The sequence below is a fragment of the Alternaria viburni genome (genome assembly GCF_023758015.1).
Source record: "Alternaria viburni strain BMP 2772 chromosome Unknown scaffold_4, whole genome shotgun sequence".
In the NCBI taxonomy this organism is placed as follows: Eukaryota; Fungi; Ascomycota; class Dothideomycetes; order Pleosporales; family Pleosporaceae; genus Alternaria; species Alternaria viburni.
The window spans coordinates 734,452-755,700 of NW_026055773.1; the positions used below are offsets into that span (position 1 = coordinate 734,452).

At 52.2% G+C, this 21,249-nt stretch overlaps 9 protein-coding genes across 9 annotated transcripts; 6 read left to right on the forward strand and 3 right to left on the reverse strand.

The window, feature by feature from the left end:
* Positions 1-222: 222 nt before the first annotated feature.
* Positions 223-906, forward strand: J4E79_002515 (uncharacterized protein; the record flags this gene model as incomplete). Its single annotated transcript, XM_049351413.1, has 2 exons — positions 223-722; positions 774-906. 2 exons carry the CDS (start codon positions 223-225, stop codon positions 904-906), a joined length of 633 nt encoding a protein of 210 aa, XP_049214051.1.
* A 1,995-nt stretch (positions 907-2,901) lies between these two features.
* J4E79_002516 (uncharacterized protein) lies at positions 2,902-3,332 on the forward strand (the record flags this gene model as incomplete). Its single annotated transcript, XM_049351414.1, has 3 exons — positions 2,902-2,982; positions 3,049-3,112; positions 3,166-3,332. The coding sequence occupies 3 exons, from the start codon at positions 2,902-2,904 to the stop codon at positions 3,330-3,332; spliced, it is 312 nt and encodes a 103-aa protein (XP_049214052.1).
* A 112-nt stretch (positions 3,333-3,444) lies between these two features.
* J4E79_002517 (uncharacterized protein) lies at positions 3,445-4,059 on the reverse strand (the record flags this gene model as incomplete). Its single annotated transcript, XM_049351415.1, has 1 exon — positions 3,445-4,059. The coding sequence occupies one exon, from the start codon at positions 4,057-4,059 to the stop codon at positions 3,445-3,447; it is 615 nt and encodes a 204-aa protein (XP_049214053.1).
* A 1,081-nt stretch (positions 4,060-5,140) lies between these two features.
* On the reverse strand, positions 5,141-5,741 carry J4E79_002518 (uncharacterized protein; the record flags this gene model as incomplete). The annotated part of the gene is made up of 2 exons (XM_049351416.1): positions 5,141-5,679; positions 5,735-5,741. 2 exons carry the CDS (start codon positions 5,739-5,741, stop codon positions 5,141-5,143), a joined length of 546 nt encoding a protein of 181 aa, XP_049214054.1.
* Positions 5,742-7,310: 1,569 nt separating this feature from the next.
* On the forward strand, positions 7,311-7,589 carry J4E79_002519 (uncharacterized protein; the record flags this gene model as incomplete). The annotated part of the gene is made up of 1 exon (XM_049351417.1): positions 7,311-7,589. One exon carries the CDS (start codon positions 7,311-7,313, stop codon positions 7,587-7,589), a length of 279 nt encoding a protein of 92 aa, XP_049214055.1.
* A 1,314-nt stretch (positions 7,590-8,903) lies between these two features.
* Positions 8,904-10,391, forward strand: J4E79_002520 (uncharacterized protein; the record flags this gene model as incomplete). The annotated part of the gene is made up of 2 exons (XM_049351418.1): positions 8,904-10,112; positions 10,167-10,391. 2 exons carry the CDS (start codon positions 8,904-8,906, stop codon positions 10,389-10,391), a joined length of 1,434 nt encoding a protein of 477 aa, XP_049214056.1.
* Positions 10,392-12,138: 1,747 nt separating this feature from the next.
* On the reverse strand, positions 12,139-13,437 carry J4E79_002521 (uncharacterized protein; the record flags this gene model as incomplete). Its single annotated transcript, XM_049351419.1, has 2 exons — positions 12,139-13,287; positions 13,366-13,437. 2 exons carry the CDS (start codon positions 13,435-13,437, stop codon positions 12,139-12,141), a joined length of 1,221 nt encoding a protein of 406 aa, XP_049214057.1.
* Positions 13,438-15,240: 1,803 nt separating this feature from the next.
* On the forward strand, positions 15,241-18,705 carry J4E79_002522 (uncharacterized protein; the record flags this gene model as incomplete). Its single annotated transcript, XM_049351420.1, has 7 exons — positions 15,241-15,364; positions 15,416-15,431; positions 15,484-15,506; positions 15,554-15,671; positions 15,722-15,821; positions 15,869-18,198; positions 18,246-18,705. The coding sequence occupies 7 exons, from the start codon at positions 15,241-15,243 to the stop codon at positions 18,703-18,705; spliced, it is 3,171 nt and encodes a 1,056-aa protein (XP_049214058.1).
* Positions 18,706-19,517: 812 nt separating this feature from the next.
* MOB11 (Maintenance of ploidy protein mob1) lies at positions 19,518-20,384 on the forward strand (the record flags this gene model as incomplete). Its single annotated transcript, XM_049351421.1, has 4 exons — positions 19,518-19,553; positions 19,635-19,812; positions 19,865-19,958; positions 20,006-20,384. The coding sequence occupies 4 exons, from the start codon at positions 19,518-19,520 to the stop codon at positions 20,382-20,384; spliced, it is 687 nt and encodes a 228-aa protein (XP_049214059.1).
* Positions 20,385-21,249: the final 865 nt, after the last annotated feature.

The window sequence follows — 21,249 nt, forward strand, 5'->3', positions numbered from 1 at the left end:
GGTCTGACAGCTGACGGCTGACATCTTCATTTCCGCTACAAGAGTAGTCTCCCACGTTTTCCACCCTTCTTTCCTTCTGAAACGTTCATACAAGCTGTTCTGCCACGAGTTATATCGATCGACACGGACACAGACATGAACATGGATATGCCTTCGGCCACCTCCGCTGATGCTCACGCACACCTCATGGCATCCATGCGTCCCGGGGCATCAATGTCAGCAATGGACATGTCGGGGATGGCATCGACCTTTTCGAGTAGCACCCGCGTCACGCTTTGGTTCACTGAATGGACGACGACGACAACGGCGACCTATGTGCTAACGATCTTCTTCCTCTTTTCATTGGGCATCTTCAATCGATTCCTGAGTGCTTTCAAGAGCCAACTGGAGAGAAAATGGAGGATGCAACAGCAGGCCGAGAGCACATCACAGTTCATGCCCAACACGGAGAAGCTGGTCAACCACAGTGTTCGTGGCCATGCACGGCAATGGAGCCGTGCGCTGCGACAACAGCCTCTCGAACTGGATGATAAGGACAGGCAAGAGATTGAGCCTTTGAGCCCAGTCGTACCACAACCAACTGCAGCGGAGGAGACTGGTATTACACGGGGCTCTACGGCATCACGTAAGACTTTCTGGGTGGCACAAGCACCCTGGAGCGCGAAGAAAGATGGCATAAGCGCTGCTTTGGAGTTTAGTCGCGCATTGATCGGCTACGTATTGTACGTTCGTGAACGAAACCTTTGAGAGCTGAGATACTAACGACGCAGTAGAATGCTTGCTGTTATGACTTACAACATCGGTTTCCTATTCGCTGTCACGGGAAGCGTACTTCTCGGCGAGCTGGTATTTGGGCGGTACACACGGGGTTCTGCAGGTCTAGCCGAGGATGGCTGCCATTCTTGAGTGGCACTTTATAGATACATACGAAGTGTAATGCGCGAAATACAGTTCAATGGCCTTTCGAAACTACGAAAACGGGTTCAGATGTAAACGCAGACTCACGTATCCAGCTTTCATATCTGGAGAAGACGACCCGATTTCATAATAACAGCAGCGTCGTCGATTTAACACGTTGAATACGAGATCTGCAACCTTAAATTTGTCGTCCGACATTCGCGAAACCGGTTTGCATTTTCGTGTTTGGTTTGTTGATCGAGTTGCTCATCCCAGCCCTTTACCATCCTCTTTTCGGTCCTGCTGTTCGGTCCTCCTTCCGACGGCAGTCACACCGCATCTGGAGTGGGGCACTTTAGGCAACCATGCTGTCGTGTTTGACGCCGAACAAGAGATACTCACCACAACTTCTGACGCGGCAAACCTGCCGGACCAGAACATCATGGAGGTAAGTACGAGATTTCGACATTCCATTGCGTGCGCACTTGCCTTGGATGCGTCGCGAAGGCAGCCGGAACGCCGCCGATGAGCAAAACCATACAGGCTGAGAGCGACCAAGTTCTACCATTGATTGCCCATTGCGTCGCACTCGCTGACTGATTTTCAGGCTCTGCGCCGTCCGGCTGCGCATATAGTGTCGAAAGATACTATCGTCAATCCACTAGCTCCTCTTCCAGATGAGCTCATCCTGGAAATATGCGAGGTAAGTTATGCTCCGGGTCTTTTATAAGTACGTTCAAACGATAAGCTTTTTCGTGCAAGCAGATGTGTTGCATATACTGACTTCCGTTCTCACTCATATAGCGCGTTTTCCCGTGGGATGGATCTGCGCGATCAACTTGTGATAGAGCCTCAGCAAGGTCTACCTTTGCCGCTCTTGCTAGGACCTGCAAGTACCTGTATCTCTTCGGTATGCGATTCCTCTATGAGAGCTGCGAGATCTCCAATCCCGAAAACTTAAGCGGCTTCCTCCGCACATTACACGACCATCCTGAAATAGCGTCATACGTCCGCGAGCTGTTGATCGGCGGATCCTGCGACAGGAGTTTTGCAAGTGGCAATCATCTGAGCATGAGCAAGGCAGAGATGACTGCACATATCCGAACATTATCCCTTCCTTACGAAAGCACTTTGGTCGAGGCCGTTGCTCTTCATCCGGAAGAAGTAGAGCTGGCGCTTCTTGTCTTGGAGGCTCGCACCGCTCTCCAAGTCCTTTCCAGATTGCATCACCGTTATAGTAGTCGTGGTTACTGCTCTACTACTCCATTGTGGGATCTGCGTAGGCATGGATTCCATTCAGTACCTGAAGACGATGCACATACGCCTCATCGGTATCTCTGGCTTACTCCCTTGCTTCACGCAGCCCAGCAGTATGTAACTGCACCAGCCGATACATCAATTGGGTTCGCGAAACTCTGTTTTCTGTCACTCGACATGACAGGAATACCAATGGCTAAGATAGCTCCCGTATTACATCTGCCATCGCTCAGGACCTTGGAGCTTCACGACATATCATACGGTGTCCCAACAATTGGCATCGATCATGGGTCTTGGGATATACTTCCAAGGTCGTCTAAGGTGCAAAACATCTCCATAGTCTCGCCGTCCGAACCGCCATTAGATCACATAACACAGTTGTTACAATCATGTGCGACTGTGTCAAGCTTCCGATGTGATCGACCCGATAAACCCGATGACAACGTAGTGGATTGGCATTCCACACTTCTCGAAGCTGCAAGATCACATAGCGAAACCCTCGAAAAGCTCGAACTTCGGACCGACGAAAATGGTGCACTTACCTGGACGGACGAATGGCCGCGAAACTATTTTTTATCTGAAATGGAAGAATTAGAAGAACTGGAACTGCACTACACTGCCGTTGTGGGCAAACAACGAGGAATCCATTACGATGAACTACCGGAGACGCCAGAACCTGCCCGATCGCTCCGTGATCTACTGCCGCCAAATTTAGTTGAGTTAAGACTAAAGTATGATAGATCCGCTATGAACGCCAATGTCGACTACACCGCGGAGCTACGGGAACTTGTTCAAGACGATATAAACTTCCCCCGCAAGCTCAAAAAGGTGAGCGTTCATTACGTTCATGACGGTGTGCAGTTCACATTCCCCTTTTCGCTCCACAGCCTTCAGGAATACTTCAACGCACACGGTGTCGACTTTCACTATATTGTCAAGTGCGAGATAGACAATAAACGTAAGTGCTTCATGTACCCGTAAGCTCGGCACACTCTGATAGCTTTGTTGTAGATGAGCTGGACTACTTAGTGGCGACTCTGGCTGCCATGGGCCACGGGGGCGCTTATATGTGTATATGGTTCATAACCGATGACAACTTTTGGATGACATCCGAAGCACTGCACGACAGGGTAATGGAAGAGATCAGAGCAGCTGAGAAACGCCAAGAGGCGCATTAGTCTGAGGCGACGATAATGACACGGCCACGATGGACTCAGAAAGCTTGGGTTTGATCAGCAAGCTGCGCCTACAAGCTGTATTCGATTGAACTGTCTCTAGGTCCTACACGCTTCATTTCCAGCTGTCTCCATCCCAAATCACCAAGTGACTTCCCCCGATCGTTGGAGGGGCGATCATACTCATGTCGGAAAACTGTAATCGATTCCAGAATTCTGCCACGCTGGCAGCCTTCATTGGCATCCAGCCAAAGTAACGTTGCGAACCAACTCGCGGGTTTCGCGAGACATGGTCTTCTGGACGGTAGTCGGCGTCCACAGCCTTGATGATGGAAGCGGTGGGGTCTGATAGAGCTTCGTCATCGGCAAAAAGGAATATTCGGTGTAGGTCGTAGTCCGTATTCATTGGTTGTTCGCCCTCGCCTTTATTGTACAGCTCGCGAAGTTGATCCACATCGAGACCAGCCAGCGCAGGGTCTGACCGCGCATCGAGGCGGAAGAGCGCCCACACTTGTTGGAAGCCAGATTCGTCTTCTTCGGTTCCAGTCGCTTCTAGAGCCCCTTCGCGCGCATCGGTTTGGATCTTTTGGAGAAGTCGCTGCCATTGCTGATCAGATGAAGGTCCGTATCCCGTACGGTAGATAGTAAAGCCCCAGTTCCTGTGGCGGACAAATTCATCGTCTTCATAGACGCAGAGATTCTTTATCCATTCTTTGACGGTGGTAGTCATTGGGGAAGGAAAGGAAGATGTTTTAAATTCGGAGAAATACGGATGGAGAGATTGTAATGAGATGCGAATGCAATCGTTTCGAGATATAACCGCTTGATTGAAGATTTATGTAACCACACGGGGTTTGACGTGTTTATAGCGTTCACATTACAAGAGTTGAGGCCTGAATACCTAGGCAGCCATCTGCGGGTGGGTCTGCGCACAGACAGTGCTGCCTTGCGACTCTCCTGCATAGGCAGGTATATATTTGAAGTGCGCGGGCGAGGTTTGAAGGTAATTTAGGTTTTTAGATATATTCATAGCAAAGGTACTCAGATATTCTATGAATCAATTCCTTGGCCAAGTATTGGTTGACAAGGTTGCGCCAATCCATGGGTACCAAACTTCGCGAACTTCCCAGCCACCATATGGACCCTATCAACGACGCTTCAATGCAACTCATACCCAATGAAAATTTGGACTCGTGCGCGTGGGCGATTTCATGTTGCGAATGCAAGGTCCTTGTCTCTTTTTTCTTTCGCACACTACGACCTTTGCCAGATCATAGCACCACCTGGGCACTTCAAGACGGATGAAGAAGATTCGCAAACAAATACGACAATAAATGCACCGCATTTTCTTCTCTCAAGATGCCTTCGCAACTACCTCGCTCAAGGACCCGGATTGATTTCGTCCCGAAAGTGCGCCGACCACGCGAAAAAAGGTCACATGCGTCGCTGCGAAAAAGCACCCTTACTGCTGTTTGCAAGAGCACAATGCTGGAAGTACCGCCCAGACAAGAGCCCAATCATGGTCTGCAGTACTTCCCTCTATGGCTAGCTGCTAAGGCAATCTGGCTCGGGATGGACTGGTGCCTCAATCAGGCCTTCGACGGTTTGGAAGCTATAGCGAGATTGCGAAGGAATGGGATTCAGAATCAAGAGATGGACTACCTAGCGAATACCAACTAGCAGAGGGAAATATTCCAACAGTAAGGAAAGAGATTTAGAGATTATACAGTATTTCCGCTAAGCCTACCCAGCGACCGATATACGCCCGACTCCTCTGATCACATCAATATTACCATGGCCATCAGCAGACTTTACTTTCCACCACCGATCACGCCCACTGCCCTCCGCTGAGCCGTGCCCCTACAGACAGGCGTCTCATCTCGTATCGCCTGCGGCGGGATGCGATACATGACCAGATACTCACCATAATGCAACCACTCCGCTGCTACCTCTTTGCTACCGGCGGCATCCTTCAGCAGGTCCGCAGCGCGAAACACTGGACCTCTAGCAAAGTGCGCGGGATCCACGGTAACAACCCAGGTGTCCTCGCCATAGCGCTCTCCGAAGTGCTTGGCGACGGCTTCCGCATGAGCTAGGTTGTCGTACACGCTGATGAAGGGGGAAGAGATGTTGGTTTGTTGGTTCAGGTGGGCGAGGCCGAAACGGGATAGTGCGGATGTGTAGTTGACGATGGTGGTTTGGTTCTTGGAACTGAAGCCGGTGGAGAAGGCGTAGCGGGTCTGCGAGCTGGTGCGGTGAACGCGGTAGACCAGTGTCGGTATGGCGGTTGGGGCGGGGGGTGGTGTCGGTGATGCATGGATCGGATGGGGTTGTGTAAGAGTGTAAAGTGCTATTTATCTATCAGTATGTTTATTCGGGGTGTCTGCGAGGGTTCGGAGGTTTACCTGTCATGATGGAGTTGCAATTGATGTGTCTTCAAAACAACGGGTTGTAGGGAATATGAGATTTTGCTGACTGGATATACTGTCCACGTCAAACCCACTTGTAGTGTCTTTGAGGTTTACTGAAAGTAATTGACAGACGACTCTGAATTGGGGGACTGTATGATGGAAGCTGCTACGTTCAAATAGAAGTCTTTTATGCCTCCATATGTTAGTTGAACGTACAGTCCCAAGAGACCGGTCAATGAGGCCGTTCAAACGGTACGAATGCATTTGAATCAGGAGTTCGTTGGTCATGTTGACTTTCCTTCCGCCGACGGGCATGTACATCGTTTCGTCTGTTCGAGTGTTGACTACCCGAGAGTCAACAAAGAGACAACGAGATCCCACGCTCGGTGCCGTCGGCAGGCCCAACCGGGTAGTGGGGACACGGTCACAATACATTTAGTCCTGAGGTACCGTACCGTTGCTACCTTTTTCGTTTGGTGACGGGGGTAAGGCCAGGTGCATGTGGAACGAATCGTCGGTGTCATTGCTTCGAATGCCCTTTCTCCATCGCTATCCGTTTGGTATGCAGATCGCGGTATCTTGCATGACCGCATAATGCGGATTGTGCATCAGGCGTATCGACGCGAAGGGCCTCTTAGCGAGGCACGTTTGGACTTCTAGCATACTCCGATGCGGAGAACACCGCCATGGATGATGGTTTGAGACCCTCGTGACAGCAAGGGACAGGCTATTGACGGAAGGTGCATCAGAAAACACATAACTGCAGACATAACGGGTTTGGTGTTTGACAAGAATACTGGATTCGACATGGAGACGTCATCTTTCCAAAAATCTGCCAGGAAAAGACTGGACGAAAGATAGAATTTTTGAGACATGGCTTTCTGTGCCGCTAGAAGCGTCAAGGCATCGGACCGATGTGTCGTTTCCTTGGAATCCAATATTGGGGTCGTACAGGCAAACGGGCATGCGCATACGTTGGAACGTCAGGCATGGCATCCCATTTGCCGTATGCGCCGTATTGTGAGAGAGGGACGTGCAGTCCCTCCCGAGTACCGAATGCGCATCGGGGATGGAAATTCACAGTACCGCCCACAGGGGCGCGGGAGGAAGGCGACCTGCGTGAAGTAGTGACGACACCTGTCGATAGGTTCTCACCGCTCCTTCTCCAGACGGCGCCGGTGGAATCGAGCTGACCATAACGCGATTGACATTCATGATGGAAGATGGGTGCGAAGACAGGAGTGAAGGTCCCACACGTGGTTCGGCATCCGCCCCGCGCGACTCTAGGCCATTTCGGGACAAGCGTCGCATTCCGAGGTCTCCAGAAGTCCGAAAAGTTGGTGGTGACAATCGCAGGCGCGCAGGCGGGCATCAACGTTACATCGCCACACAAACGGTATGTGAAGCTGCTCAAGACATAAACACTTCAATCTGACGTATCGGTAGTTAATTTGACTCCGTGTCGCCGCGGAGCCCACGCCAAACGCCACACCAAACCCATTCAAAGCCACTCGCAAACGCACCGAGACCTCGCATCGAAGCCACCAACCCTCTACATCACATATCCAACATGTCTTATTTCCGGATAACACTCATGCGCTCCGGCATCGGTATGCCCGAGAAGACGCAAGGAGTCCTCAAGGCGCTCGGTCTCCGCAAACGCATGACGACTGTCTACCACCCCGTCACACAATCTGTCGCCGGTCAGATCATGAGGATAAAGGAGTTGGTCGATGTTAAGGAGGTCAAGAACCCAATGACGAAGGACCAAATGCGCGCTGCGAGGAGACCCGATCCGGGGTACTATATCGAGCAGAGGGCGGGCGAGGCTATGGGGGCGTACGAATAAACGTGAAGAGATGGGAATGAGACGTGGTCTTCACATGTAAATTAAGGTGCGAAGAGGTATGTATATATGGCGTTTAGGGGCATGGTACTGCACGGTCAATCGAGGAAGAGCCTGATGTGCCATGAGCATCGTATACTCGGGAATGGAATAAATTATCCAGGGACCTCATCCTTCTCACAGATTGACACCCAGTTCCCATGTGTCATCGCTTCGAAATGATCCTTAGATGTCGGGTGGAAGTCGGAGTAGTCGGTCCTCGCGTGACCCATCGCATGAACCTGCCTACTAACTCGAGACCGTCAACAGCATGATGCAGTTCCATTCGCTACCAGAAATACGTATGTTTACCTCGCATCTACTGTACAAAATGCTATATCTCCAGCAAGGTATTCTCTTGATGGCCTCATTCATTCGCTTAGACAATCCTGTAGCCTGGCTGACACATCACAGCTGGAAACCCCGCATCAGGCTGCGTTGCGAATAGTCGCTTCTTTCGGTTTCACTGACCACCAGATAACTTAGCGGTGAACCGAACAATGAAGTTGATCACGATACGGGGGAACTATGAAGAACCCAAAATATTCTTTCCACCGCGAAGGGAGAAATCCCACAAAGCCGGAGAGGCGAGGCGATCATCTCTCTCAAACCCCGATACAACAAGATAATGGTCTCTTGCCTACTACGGCCCAGCAAGCCAGTGATCTTTTTCATGCTCTTCTAGGACCAATCAACCGTTCCTCCCATACTGCATATCAAAAGGTAGCTTCAACGAGAAGGCGGTTCGTGGTCGAGCATTGCTAACCTGCGCAGATCGACGCGACAAAAAAGAAGACCTTCGAGGAAACCACGCAGTCTATTCAGGAAACCCATCGAGAACAGCATTATGGAGGCCAGTCAGCGGATCATTTTACCATCACTGCCGAGGGCATCAAGCTTGCAGGAAGCATTGCGCATGCCGGTGTCGCTGGAGAAACTACATGGCCTGATTCGGATTTTGATGCTGCAGGGAGCAGCTCTACGAAGATTCCTAGGGCTGATTCAGATTTCGCTACTGCAGTGAGCAGCTCCATGAAGGTTCCTAGTGCAAGAGAGGTCGTGTATAAAGAGCTACAAGGAGCCAACGATTTTCGGCTTATCGAAGTATCTCCGGAGAATGGACGAGGTCCAGAGTGCAAGATGGTCTACAGTTCGCTTCGCCATCCACCCGATTATATTGCAATTTCGTATGCATGGGGGGATGGCTTTGATAAGAAACACATAACATTGGAAGGCATTGAACATGTTTCAGTCAACGCGAATCTTCACGATGCCCTAATGGCTGTCCGCGAACCAGACCACACTATTCTGGTTTGGATAGACGGGCTCTCAATTGACCAAGAGAACAAGACGGAACGCGCCAAGCAGGTCCAATTGATGGACAAAATTTACCGACAGGCAACATGTGTTGCCATTTGGCTTGGACCTGAAGCAGATGATAGTGGGCGGGCAATACGACTATTGACTGATTCGGCGGCCCAAGCGAAACGTAAATGGACCGGCCTATTGGAGCATCACGACGTCAAAGCTTTGCACTCTCTATTCAGGAGGAACTATTGGAGTCGGCTTTGGGTTGTACAGGAAGTATTCCATGCAAAGAAAAAGATAGTCTACTGCGGCTCTTCCAAACTCCCCTGGCACCTATGCAAGAAAGCATCAGATGCTCTTTGGCAACACGAAAGCGACCCTTACCTCTGGACTGGACCAAGTAGCTTTCCAGACGTTCAACGTCTCATGGTGTTGGGCCCAAACTCTCTGCTAGAAGTTTTACGAGCTTGCCGAAGGAAGCTAAGCGAGAACCCAAGGGATAAGATATTCGGTGTGCTAGGCATACTCCCAAACGATATACGCGAACGCCTACACGTGAGCTACGACAAATCCGTCAAGTCACTATACCTGGAAGTCGCCCAACTCATCGTCTGTTCCACGCATCGCCTTGATGTGATGCGCGAAGCGATTCACTTTCCTGTTCAGGTCAGCTTTACTGACTTGCCTACATGGTGTCCAAATTGGGCACAGGTTCCAGAAAACTCGGCTCTGTCTTCGAATACCTTCTCGGCGGCAAGTGACCGCGACGCTGAGTACAAGTTCAAGGACGAATTCCGGAAGCTTGAGATTTCTGCCGTCGAATTGGATATTATCGATACGACCGGTGTGGCGGTAGGCACTCTGTGCTCGCTACAAGATTATCTCATGGCCTTCCTGAACTGGCGGATGCTGCTTCTCTCTCATTTCGACATTACGGAAGACGAAGAGGCGGATCATCCGCGCGTAAATGAGTTCTGCAAAACGCTCTCATTAGGTCAGCCACTTGAAGAATTGGAGCATTGCTGGACAAGAGCCTGCTATTATATCTTCTCTTCATGGATTCAGGAGCGATTCCCGCGTCTTCAGCTAGACCCCAAGTTCAAGCAACAAGGGGAGTCGGACAACTTGCAACCCCATGAGCTACGATCATTCATACAACAATATTTTGGGGACAGAATGGTGCGTGCAATCTTCCACATCACTTTCTCTGCTGACGTATTGTAACATCTACAGATGGGTAGAACCTTTTGCATCACGAGAGACGGGTTGATATTCATGGGCCGCGAAGACATCGTCATTGTACCGTTTGGTTGTTCGACACCCATCATACTGCGTGCGGAAGGCGAAAGCAATGAGTATCGCTACGTTGGCGATGTATACATCCATGGTTATATGCATGGCGAAGCGCTCGCAAGCGACAAGCCACTGAAGCCAGTCAAGAAGTATACATTGCACTGAAACATCCATAGCTCATCAGATCTTTCTTTTGAGACTCCATCCAAACCCTCTACGCAACCACCACAGGCCCAATACCAAACAGATCCAACTCCCTATTCTGCACCCAAACACCCCTCGCAATGTTCCTACCAATCCACGGCTCCAGACTCCACCCCAACGCACCCACCATCCACAAAAAGCCCACCACCCGCCAAAACATACCATCCTTGAACCCCATCGCCTTCCCCAAGTCAATAACATGATCCTCCACCACAATAATCGCAGCCTGCAACAAAAAGCACTTCAACGCGCCGTCGTCATCAAACTCGCAATTCACCAGCATACTCGCCACCCCATGGACCAAGCCCGAAATACCAAACGCAACGAAAAGCTGAACATACTTGGACGCAAAAGACCCCTTGCGCAAACCAAGCACATCTCTCGCTAGCCAGACACTAAGAGGAGAGCAAATACGACGGCATTGCTGATGCCACACCACAGACCAAGCACTGCGCACACTGTACAAATCGCGGAACCTACCAAACATGGAGGGGCAGTCTCGTGGGTTAGCGAGACCGGTGGCTACGGATACAATGCCGTAAGCGATGTTGTAGAACTCCATGGTGGTGAATGTGAGCATGATGTGAAGCCAAGTGTAGTAGAAGCGAGTGAGGAAGGGAGAGTCAACTGGGAAGGGCTGATGTGGTTTCTGCGTGCGGATATCGATCCAGGAGCCGTGGGGGGATGCGGCGGAGTGGCAGACTATAATGTCTTTTATGACGAAGAAGATGAGGCCGCGTACGAGCTTTCGGGCGATGAATTTACTTGGTTGGGTTAGTTGAGTCGGGGATGATAGGTTGGGGGTAGACTTACAGACGAGGGTAGTCGCCCGGTACTTCCATGCACACATTCTTGACCTGACTACTCCATCCCGTGTAACGGCTCCACGTCGAGAGACGAAGAGCCCACCATGCTCTGCTCCAGAAACTTCTCCCTGCACCACCAGGTCTGTCTCTGTAATCCAGCTGTTTCACGTCGTCATTCTTCTTGTCATTTTCATCCTTCTCATATTGTATCTTGTACCACCCGTCTTTGTCGGGGCTCCCCAGTAAGATCCAGTCAACATAGGTGAACACACGAGCGCCCACTCCACAGTTGATTGCTAGGTTGTAGCCCCAACCTGCATCCCCCCATTCTCGGTAAAGAGATTGAGCGGCGAGGAGAAGGAGAAGAGGGAGAGTGATAGCGATACGAGGGAGGCGGTGATCGGGTCCGGTGGCAAGGGTAAGGATGTTGAGTAGGTAGAGAAGGGGTACTTGTAATGTTATGATGATATCGGGAAGTTTAAAAAGAGACATTGCTATGATGCCGGCTCCGCAGTCCAGGAGATGGGAAGACTGGACTTACTGCGCATCGGTACATTGCGGCATACGACGGAATTTATATAGAGTGGGATATGATGCTTTGACCGGCCGTAAGATCTTAGTGTTCGTGGGTCGATTAGGGATCCTCCCTACATGCTGGCTTGGCCCAATGAGATGGGTTCGAGTACGTTAGCGCTAAGGTCCGTGATTTCGGGACAATGTCCCTGACTAGTGCAGTCAGATCGCGAATAGAAGGCCGTGAACTGTCATCTTAACCGCAATGTGGTCTTGAAAATTGGTATCATTACAATGCTATAGTCGTGGTTGTAGTCAATGCTGCAGATGGGTAGCCAGGTCGACACGCTGTGGCATTCCAGATTTGACATGTCCTCTCAGCACCTCTACTAAATTTCCACATCTTGAAAACTGGCTCCATCGCCATCGTCTTCAGCTGATGCTTGGCCTGGCTTCGGTCTCTGTGGTAAACTTGCTTCCAGAGACTTCTCGTCGTTGGGCTCAGGCTCAGATTCGTCCTCCTCGCTATCCTCTTGCTGTGGTTCCTTCCCATTTTGCGGCTTGAGATCCTCGGTTCGAGCCTTTTGCTCTTCTGTCTGCGTCTTCGGTTCCACTGAGTTTCGCTCGCTCTTCTCGCTAACGTCGTCTTTGGGTGGCGGAGGGGGTGGCGCTGCACCGTCGGTATCGCGGTCACGCCTCGGTTGCTCGGGTGTAGGTGGTGTCACCTCGGTGCGCGGGCTCATGATTGGACTTCTGGGTTGCTGCTGCTGCTGTTGTTGCTGAGGCTGCTGTTGTGATTGCTGGGCGGGTTGCTGTGAGCCTCCTGGGCCGACGCTTCGTAACCTAGGGTCCGCGTTTAGGTAGTAACCCCTCACACCGACAATCCTGCCCTCCCTCTCGCAGCCTATGACCCAATCTGGGACAACTACAGGTATGTTGTTCTCGACCGCCTTCTCCCACGCAGGCCCTCTGCCTTCGGTGCATACGAAGTGCGTGGTGTCGATGCGCACATTGTCCGCGATCTTGGCGCCGATTCTTTCCACGGACCGCTGCAGAGACTCTCGGAGAGCCGCAGGCATGTGGCCAGGCGTGATGGTGATACCAGACAAGTCCGTCATCTTGTGTGTTTGTACCAAAAGCTTCTCGCTGCTGAAAGTGCCTGCGCTCGTTTTGAGGACCAAATGGAACTGATATTCCGTGTCGACAGCCAGACCACTCAGCTTGGTGCTGTGCACGTCACTGGGCTTGGGTATTGTGCCTGCCTTGTTGCCATTGCGGTATAGTGTGAGGCTGCGCAGTTCGGCGGTCGCGATATCGATAGGGTCCCATTCGAGAACGACTGAGGTTTGCGTGGCATTGCGGCATTTGAGGACGGGGGCTGAGGGGGTGCGCTGGCCAAAGGTGCGGAAGATGTCCGACTGGAGCTCATGGAAGGCTTTCTGGGCGTCGGCTTCGGCTTTGTAGTTTCTTCCAACATCGATATCCACCATGGAGCCCGACGAGATGTCGGGGGGTAGCAATATAGAAGGGAACTCAATCTACCTTTACGTCAGCCAGATGAAGAGCAAGGATGCGCCTGCGCTGCGTTGAGCGCTGGGCGGCATTGAGGGGCTCACAAGACGCTTGTCTTCTGTCAGTAGCACTGCTACTCCAGCATCGACCTTTCCGACTGTGAGGGAGACGAGCATCTTGGGCGTGACTGTGTGAGGATGTCGGACTTGGGAGACGTGTAATGTTTGGTAGAGCTGAGCGGCCGCGTACCTGACCATCAATGGCGCGGCCCGAAGAATCGCCGTGGCAGGCGCTAGCGGCCAGCTCTGCTCCACGCCCCTCTATCAACACCATAGCATACATACGTAGAGCAAGCGCCATGGGAAGGTTACGCAGCGCTCATGGCGACTAAAGTGACATGTACATAGACTATGTAGCCATCTGCACGGTTGTAAATCGTGCCTCGACTTGGTGGATACGCAAAAGAAGCACCCGCGATTGACCTCGAGAACAAAATTCCTCGTTTCGACTTAGGTAGTCTGATACCTACGTCTATTCTTGCGATGCACAGTTCCAGCGATTCGAGGTTTGCTTGGAAACATCACAATCTTCTGGCAAGCTTGTCACTCTTTGCATAGACCTCGTGCGGCGTTTGGATATAATTCTTTACACTTGCCAGATTTCCAGCTCTGCGCTTGGGGGCATGTGAAAGAGGTTATTCATGCATCAGCAATTCACGACTAGCGATGATGACTTGGGCGGCTACTGTACAAATTCTGGTCAATACGTGCACTAACATGATCACTCGGTAGCATTGTTGGATCCAGAGGTGAAAGTAAACTATTATGTCGCGGTTAGGAGTAGGACTGAGCCGCATGATATGAGCGCTGCTCAAATGGGAACATCTAATCGATTCCGGTCAAAGTTCATGTGGGCGGCCAGACCTGCCACACCGACTTCCCAGCCCCCCTTGCGAGAGTCGTAAGACGCTGTATCGTATTCTTGAACTTCTCGGCTCGTGTGCATTCGTTTCATAATATTAAACTCGACCTTTTCGCACCGAAGACATGCAGCTGATGACGTCATTCATTACCATTGACCTCCCGCACATGAGTAGCCAAGTTGAATTTGCTTGGGGCTACCCGTTGGATGTCGGTGATACATCACGTGAATTGGCGTCTGGCGCGCAGGCTCGGAAACGCGACTATATGCATCCCAACTCTTGTACATAACTGTGCTGCATGCCGCGGAAGCAGGGTCGACACCACGCTCCAAAGTCGATACGTGTGGCATGCGAATCCCCATGCCGGGATCCGCTGTCACCACTCCACACCCCAGAAGGGCCTTCCGAAGCTGGCCAGGTCCGATCGGCGATGGCACGGTGGGGAGGGCCGGAGACTAACGTCTTTATCGTGGTTGCTTGTTCAAGGCTGGCGTCGCCCCCAGTAAGCGCGTTCAACACTTTGGCGCAGAGATTTTGAAAGCGGCTCAACAGATGGGCGACACGTGTAGCCGACGCTGCTGCAGCGGCGGGCATGGGCATTTCCAAGCTTCTGGCCAGCCTTTTTGCGGCTCGCTGGACATGGGATTGAAACCTGGCGGACGAGGGCGTTAGGCTAGAGTGGGCTTAGGTCAGCCGTTCGCGATAAGTCCCGCGCTGCACGTTCGCCGTCCTATGATGCATCGCGAGTTCCTGCGTCCAAAGTCGGTGGTAGCCACCACCAAGACACGCGCCTTGACAAAATCCCGTCCGTCTTCTGTCTCTTCCTCTATGCACACCACCTCCAAACATTGGACTCCCTCGCCATCAGCGTCTCTCATATACATTACCCCACCTACTTCTTCTCCACTATCTTGATCGTCTGAGTTACCCCATTGTTTGCTCCATACTACCTGCAGGAAATAATTCCTTCGACGCCGCTGCACGCGCCAACGCCCAAACCTCACTTGCTGTCTGCCGTCAACACTCCTCCTACACCCCTCCGGCACACATTGTCACCATGGTTCTCATTGAGAATCAAGAGTACCTCTGCGAAGAGGAGAAGCGTCTGAAGCAGGACCGAGAACGCACCGCCTACTGGAAGCGATGGGGCCCCTATGTTGCCGAGAGGCAGTGGGCAACTGGTCAGTCTCTATTCCCATGAATATGTTGCAATCAATCTAATAAGTGTCCAGTCCGCGAAGATTACTCGTGAGTACCCTTGCTGTCAACGCCATGGTATGCTACTAACAAACTTCTGCAGCGCTGATGGAGATGCCTGGAGCCGTGAGTACTCGCCTTCGGTGCCATCCGATTTCTCTAATGCCTCATAGATTTCACGCACGACATGGCGCGGTCGCGCGCCTTTCGCTGGGGCGAGGACGGCATTGCTGGTGTGTCTGATACACACGGCTTCCAGAACATTGCCTTCGCTTTCTGGAACGAGAAGGAGTATGTGTGCGCCAGTGGCACTCTTGCGATACACGCTGACTTTCTTGCAGCGACTTTCTAAAGGAGCGCCTTTTCGGTTTATCCAACCCACAGGGTAACCACGGCGAGTCGCTCAAGGAGTGCCATTTCCACCTGGACAACACGCCAACTGTATGTTGGCTTCGCTCGCTACAGAAATACCGCTGATTCAGTTGCAGCACTCGTACATGAAATTCCTGTACAAACTTCCTCAGCGGAAATTCCCATACGAAGAACTCATCGAGACGAACGCGAAGCGAACGCGGTTGGACAAGGAGTACAACCTCGTTGACACAGGCATCTTCGACGATGACCGGTATTGGGACATTTTCATCGAGACTGCGAAGGAAGCGGACGATCCAGAGGAGATGTGCTTCCGAGTGACAGCTTACAACCGTGGCCCAGAACCGGCGCCGCTGCACATTGTACCTCACTGTTGGTTCAGGAATACCTGGGCATGGGGCCACGAGGACCCGAGTCTGAAACCCTCAATCACCAAGATTGGCCCAACAACGGCGCAGTCGAAACACCACAAGCTGGGTGACCGCTACTTCCAGCTCTCCCCGTCCCCTGGCACCGGCCCGAGCGGCGAAGACGTACAGCCCGAGCTTCTCTTCACCGATAACGACACCAACTACAAGGGGCTGTGGAACGTGGAGAACAAGGTTCCATATGTCAAGGACGCTATCCATCGCCGCATCGTGGACGAGCAGAAGGATGCTGTCAATCCTGAGAACACTGGTACCAAGTGCGGTGCTTGGTACGCGTTCGACGAAGGCGACGGTGTCCCACCTGGCGAGTGCGCTGTAGTCCGCTTCAGGCTCTCAAAGAGAAACGACGGATTCCTTGACGAGGAGATGTTTGACGACATTATAGAACAGCGTCGCGCCGAAGCCGACGAATTTTACTACAGAATCAGCCCTCTCCCAATCGCTGACGATTTGCGCAACATCCAGCGTCAGGCATTCTCCGGCATGATGTGGTGCAAGCAATACTACCACTTCATCTGGGACCAGTGGGCTAACGGCGACCCTGGCATGCCTCCTCCACCACCCGGTCGCAAGGCTATACGCAACAAGGAGTGGAAGCACATGTACCTGGACGATATTTTGTCCATGCCCGACTCATGGGAATACCCCTTCTTCGCCGCATGGGACAGTGCTTTCCACTGTATCACACTCGCCATGATCGACCCCGACTTCGCCAAGAAGCAGCTCGACCTTTTCACACGTGAGTGGTACATGCACCCGAACGGGCAGCTACCGGCATACGAATGGAACTTTGGCGACGTGAACCCTCCGGTACATGCCTGGTCGCTATTCCGGGTCTTCAAGATTGAGCGCAAGATGTACGGACGTGAGGACTTTGATTGCCTCGAGCGCGTATTCCAGAAACTGTTGCTGAACTTTACGTGGTGGGTCAACCGAAAAGACGCTGACGGAAAGAACATCTTCGAAGGTGGTTTCCTCGGTCTCGACAACATTGGTCTCTTCAACCGTTCAGACCCATTGCCGACCGGCGGTACCCTGGAGCAGGCCGACAGTACTGGCTGGATGGGCTTCTACTGCCTGAACATGCTGAACATCTGCCTTGAGCTCGCCAAGCGACGACGCATCTACGAAGACATGGCCTCCAAGTTCTTCGAGCACTTTTTGATGATCAGCGACGCTATGCAATTCCGCAGCGACGGCGAGTCGAAGCCGCTGTGGAACGAGGAGGACGGGTTCTACTATGATGCCATCTCTTGGGGTGGTCCATGGAGCCATCAGATGCCCGTCCGTTCTCTGGTCGGTCTCATTCCTCTGTACTCGACTATGACGCTAGAGCCGGAGGTTATCAACCGCCTGCCCAGCTTCAAGAAGCGAGTGGAATGGTTCATTGCTCACCGTCCCGAAACTTCGAAGCGCAACATCCATACGCTCTCCAAACGTGGTAAGGGCGACCGCTTGCTTCTGTCACTTGTCAACGAAGACCGACTGAAGCGGATAATGAAGAGAATGTTGGACGAGGATGAGTTCTTCGCCGACCACGGCATCCGATCGCTTTCGAAATACCACAAGGATCATCCCTATAGCATGGACGTCAATGGTCAGAAGTATGAGGTAGCTTACCTTCCCGGTGACTCAGACAGCGGTCTCTTTGGTGGCAACAGCAACTGGCGAGGTCCCATCTGGTTAGCCGTCAACTTCCTACTCATCGAGTCTTGCCAGAGGTTCCATCTCTACTATGGCAACGATCTCAAGGTTGAGTGCCCTACGGGGTCGGGTGACTACATGCATCTCGGCCACGTTGCAGAGGAGATTCAACATCGTCTTCAGCATTTGTTTGCTCGCGGAGATGACGGTAGAAGGGCCATCAACGACGGCAACCAAATGCTCGACTTTGACCCGAACTGGAAAGATTACATGTGGTACCACGAGTTCTTCGATGGTGATACCGGCCGTGGCTTGGGAGCGACGCATCAGTGCGGCTGGACCGGTCTGATTGCGAAGATGATTCACGACACTGGGTAAGCTCAACGACATTACGTATAGTACCTTCACTAACGACGTGCAGCATGACGTGCCGTCTGCCACAAACGCCGCGCACACCTACAGGCGCTGCCGACCATTACTTCGACGATGTGTTCACCACGACAGGCAAACCAGCGAAGCGCCAGACACTCCGCCGATCTTCTACTAGCCGTAGCATAGGCTTCCGAAGTGACTGGGGAGAGACCTCAACCAACGGCGAAGAGGAGGACGCTACAAGCCCGATCAAACGCAAGAACTCGGTCGGTGTACTGGACCAAGCCGCCCTTGACCAGAAGTCGGCAATGGAGGATCGTCTCCACCATTACGTAGCTGGTCAACTTCAGCGCATCAAGACGGGCATGCAGGACTACGAACCGGATGAGTTTGAGACCATGACGGACGGTGGCTCCGACTCGAGGCCGCAGACGCAGAACGGTCGTCGCAACGGACGTGGTCGTGACAAAGGCGACTATTTTGAGCAAGACCCGTACTTCAGCAAGTGAGGTCTGACAGGATGTGTGGGTATGGAGCGGTAATCATCAGCGGTGGAAGTTGTCAGCGTATATCCTAGACCTAGAATAGACCTAGAGTAGACCTCCCAAAAACATTACGATATCTTCTTTTCTTCTCCGAATTACCTCCGTTGGTATATCTCGGTGATGCGCTCACGAAAGTCATTGCGACAACATGCAGCCCGCGCATAGGAGAGACAGATTTTACAATGCGCTGCCAGCGGAAATTCGTCTCGCATCTCTTCCAACAAGTCTCGAGGCGGTCAGACGGAAAAAGCAGACATGAAAGTTGAGGGTGGGCCAATTGGGTGGGCGCGACATCTGGACCAAGTTGTTAGTGCGGCGATCGAGGCCGGTGGTTGCGGCGGTCGCGATTGTTGATTGTGGGGTCCTGTCCAAACACCCCTCCCCCAAGCCAGCCCATCCAACGTCATTGACTCTCTGCCCTTCTCTGTTACCCTCTTCTTGTCGCTCGCTCACGTTATTTACCTTCACCTTCTACTTCTTGTTGCTACCAGGTTTGTCGCAGTCCCATTACCTTGTATTGTTTGCCTTGGCTAACCATCGGAATGCGCGACAGCAGATAGCACACACGCACGCACGCAGTACCGGTCCATACGATAGCACGAATCGAGAGTAGATATGTCGGGATTTATAAGTACAATGTTCGTCTCCCTTTCCGCTCTTCTACTGCAGGATATACGACCCACGAGACGAAATCGCGTCCTTGATCGCTAGCCTGTCGCGCCTGAGCCTGGCGCCGGAGTTGCGCAAATACACGGATCAATAGCGACAAGACCACAATGTGCAGGCCATGCGACATTATTGGGATATGCCAGGTCGAAAGAGACATCTGAGTTCATGGCAGAAGGCTGGAGAGAAGTCTCGCTTGAGATGGGAGATTCATACTACGAACACAGGCTGACTTCTGCGCTAGCAACCCGCGAACTCGCGCACCGTTCAAGCCGTCGAAGAATCGAGGCACCAGCAGCTGGCAGCTGAAGCAGTATGCCGAGGCCACACTCGGTAGCGGCAGTCTAAGGAAGGCTGTCAGGCTACCCGAAGGCGAGGACAAGGACGAGTGGCTTGCCGTCAATGGTAGGAGCATATCTCTGCCGATTTGGGGACTCGTGCTGATACGCGACCGCAGTCGTCGACTTCTACAACCAGATCAACCTGCTCTATGGCTCCATCACAGAGTTCTGCTCGCCACAAAGCTGTCCTGAGATGAAAGCGACCGACGAGTGAGTATGAACCAAGTCCACATATGCGCAATGCTGACTATCGACAGGTTTGAGTACCTCTGGCAAGATTCCGAGAATTACAAGAAGCCTACCAAGATGCCCGCACCCGAATACATCGAACACCTCATGGCATGGATACAGTCCAATGTCGACAACGAGTCCATGTTTCCCTCGCGCATCGGCGTTCCCTTCCCCAAGACATTTCCAGCGCTCATCAGGAATATGTTCAAGCGTCTATACCGCGTCTACGCACATATCTACTGCCACCACTACCCCGTCATCATCGAGTTGGGCCTGGAGCCTCATCTCAACACCAGCTTCAAGCACTATGTGCTGTTCATAGACGAGCATGGGCTGGCAAGTGGGAGCAAGGACTTCTGGGGACCGTTGGGTGATTTGGTGGAGAGCATGCTGAGAAGTGATTGAGCGCATCCCGGCGCTCGACTAGAGTATGAGAGACGGAGAACAGACACGAGACTCTACGCGTGACGAGCATATTTTGACGGCGTTGAGGAGCATATGCACAATTTGCATAACTACGGAGGTATTACGAGCATGTACGCTTGTTAACGATGTATTAGTAGCGGTGAATTAACATAATGATTTCAAAATCCACCGCGCACATCTCGACGGCAATCGCCGGGAATCCAGCCCAGGGGTGTAAGAGCTGCCCAGGCGGCAACTCGTATCCAAGTTCCAGAGCGTTTGCTGTCTCAGCAGAGTGGACTTTGGAGACTTGAGCGAACGCCGGGTGGGGCAGAGTTCGTGTATCGGTGGCTTGGCAGATAGTAGACATGGAAGACGTTCATGCCTTGCCCTCTCAACCAAACATCCGGTCCATACTTATGCCACGTACTTCGGTCCTTTCCTAATCGCGAAACTGCGAACACCGTCTAGCGATGTTGGCGATGGCGACTGCTATATGACAAACGCGCTATTACGCATGACCAGTGACTATGCTGACGACGTCGATTCAGCCGGAGCGATGCTAGCAACCTGTTTACACAAAGTTCAAAGCATCCTAGCAAAACGGTTACTGCGTGCTTCAGTATGGCCTCTAGTCTGGTAGCGATATTGAAGTTGCGGCCAATCGGGTGCATCTGCTTCCCTATTCAGCTACGGTGCTCAACCTCTTTGAGGCCACGTGAACCGAGCGCCCGGAGTATTATCAGCCTTCAAGGTTGCGTCACACGGCAGTGCGGTGTGAACGGTTGCAGCTCAAGAAGCGGAGAAGTTCGTTTTGAACGGTCGCGAGAATAGCCGAGATGAGCCCTGAAGGGGGGCAGGGCGG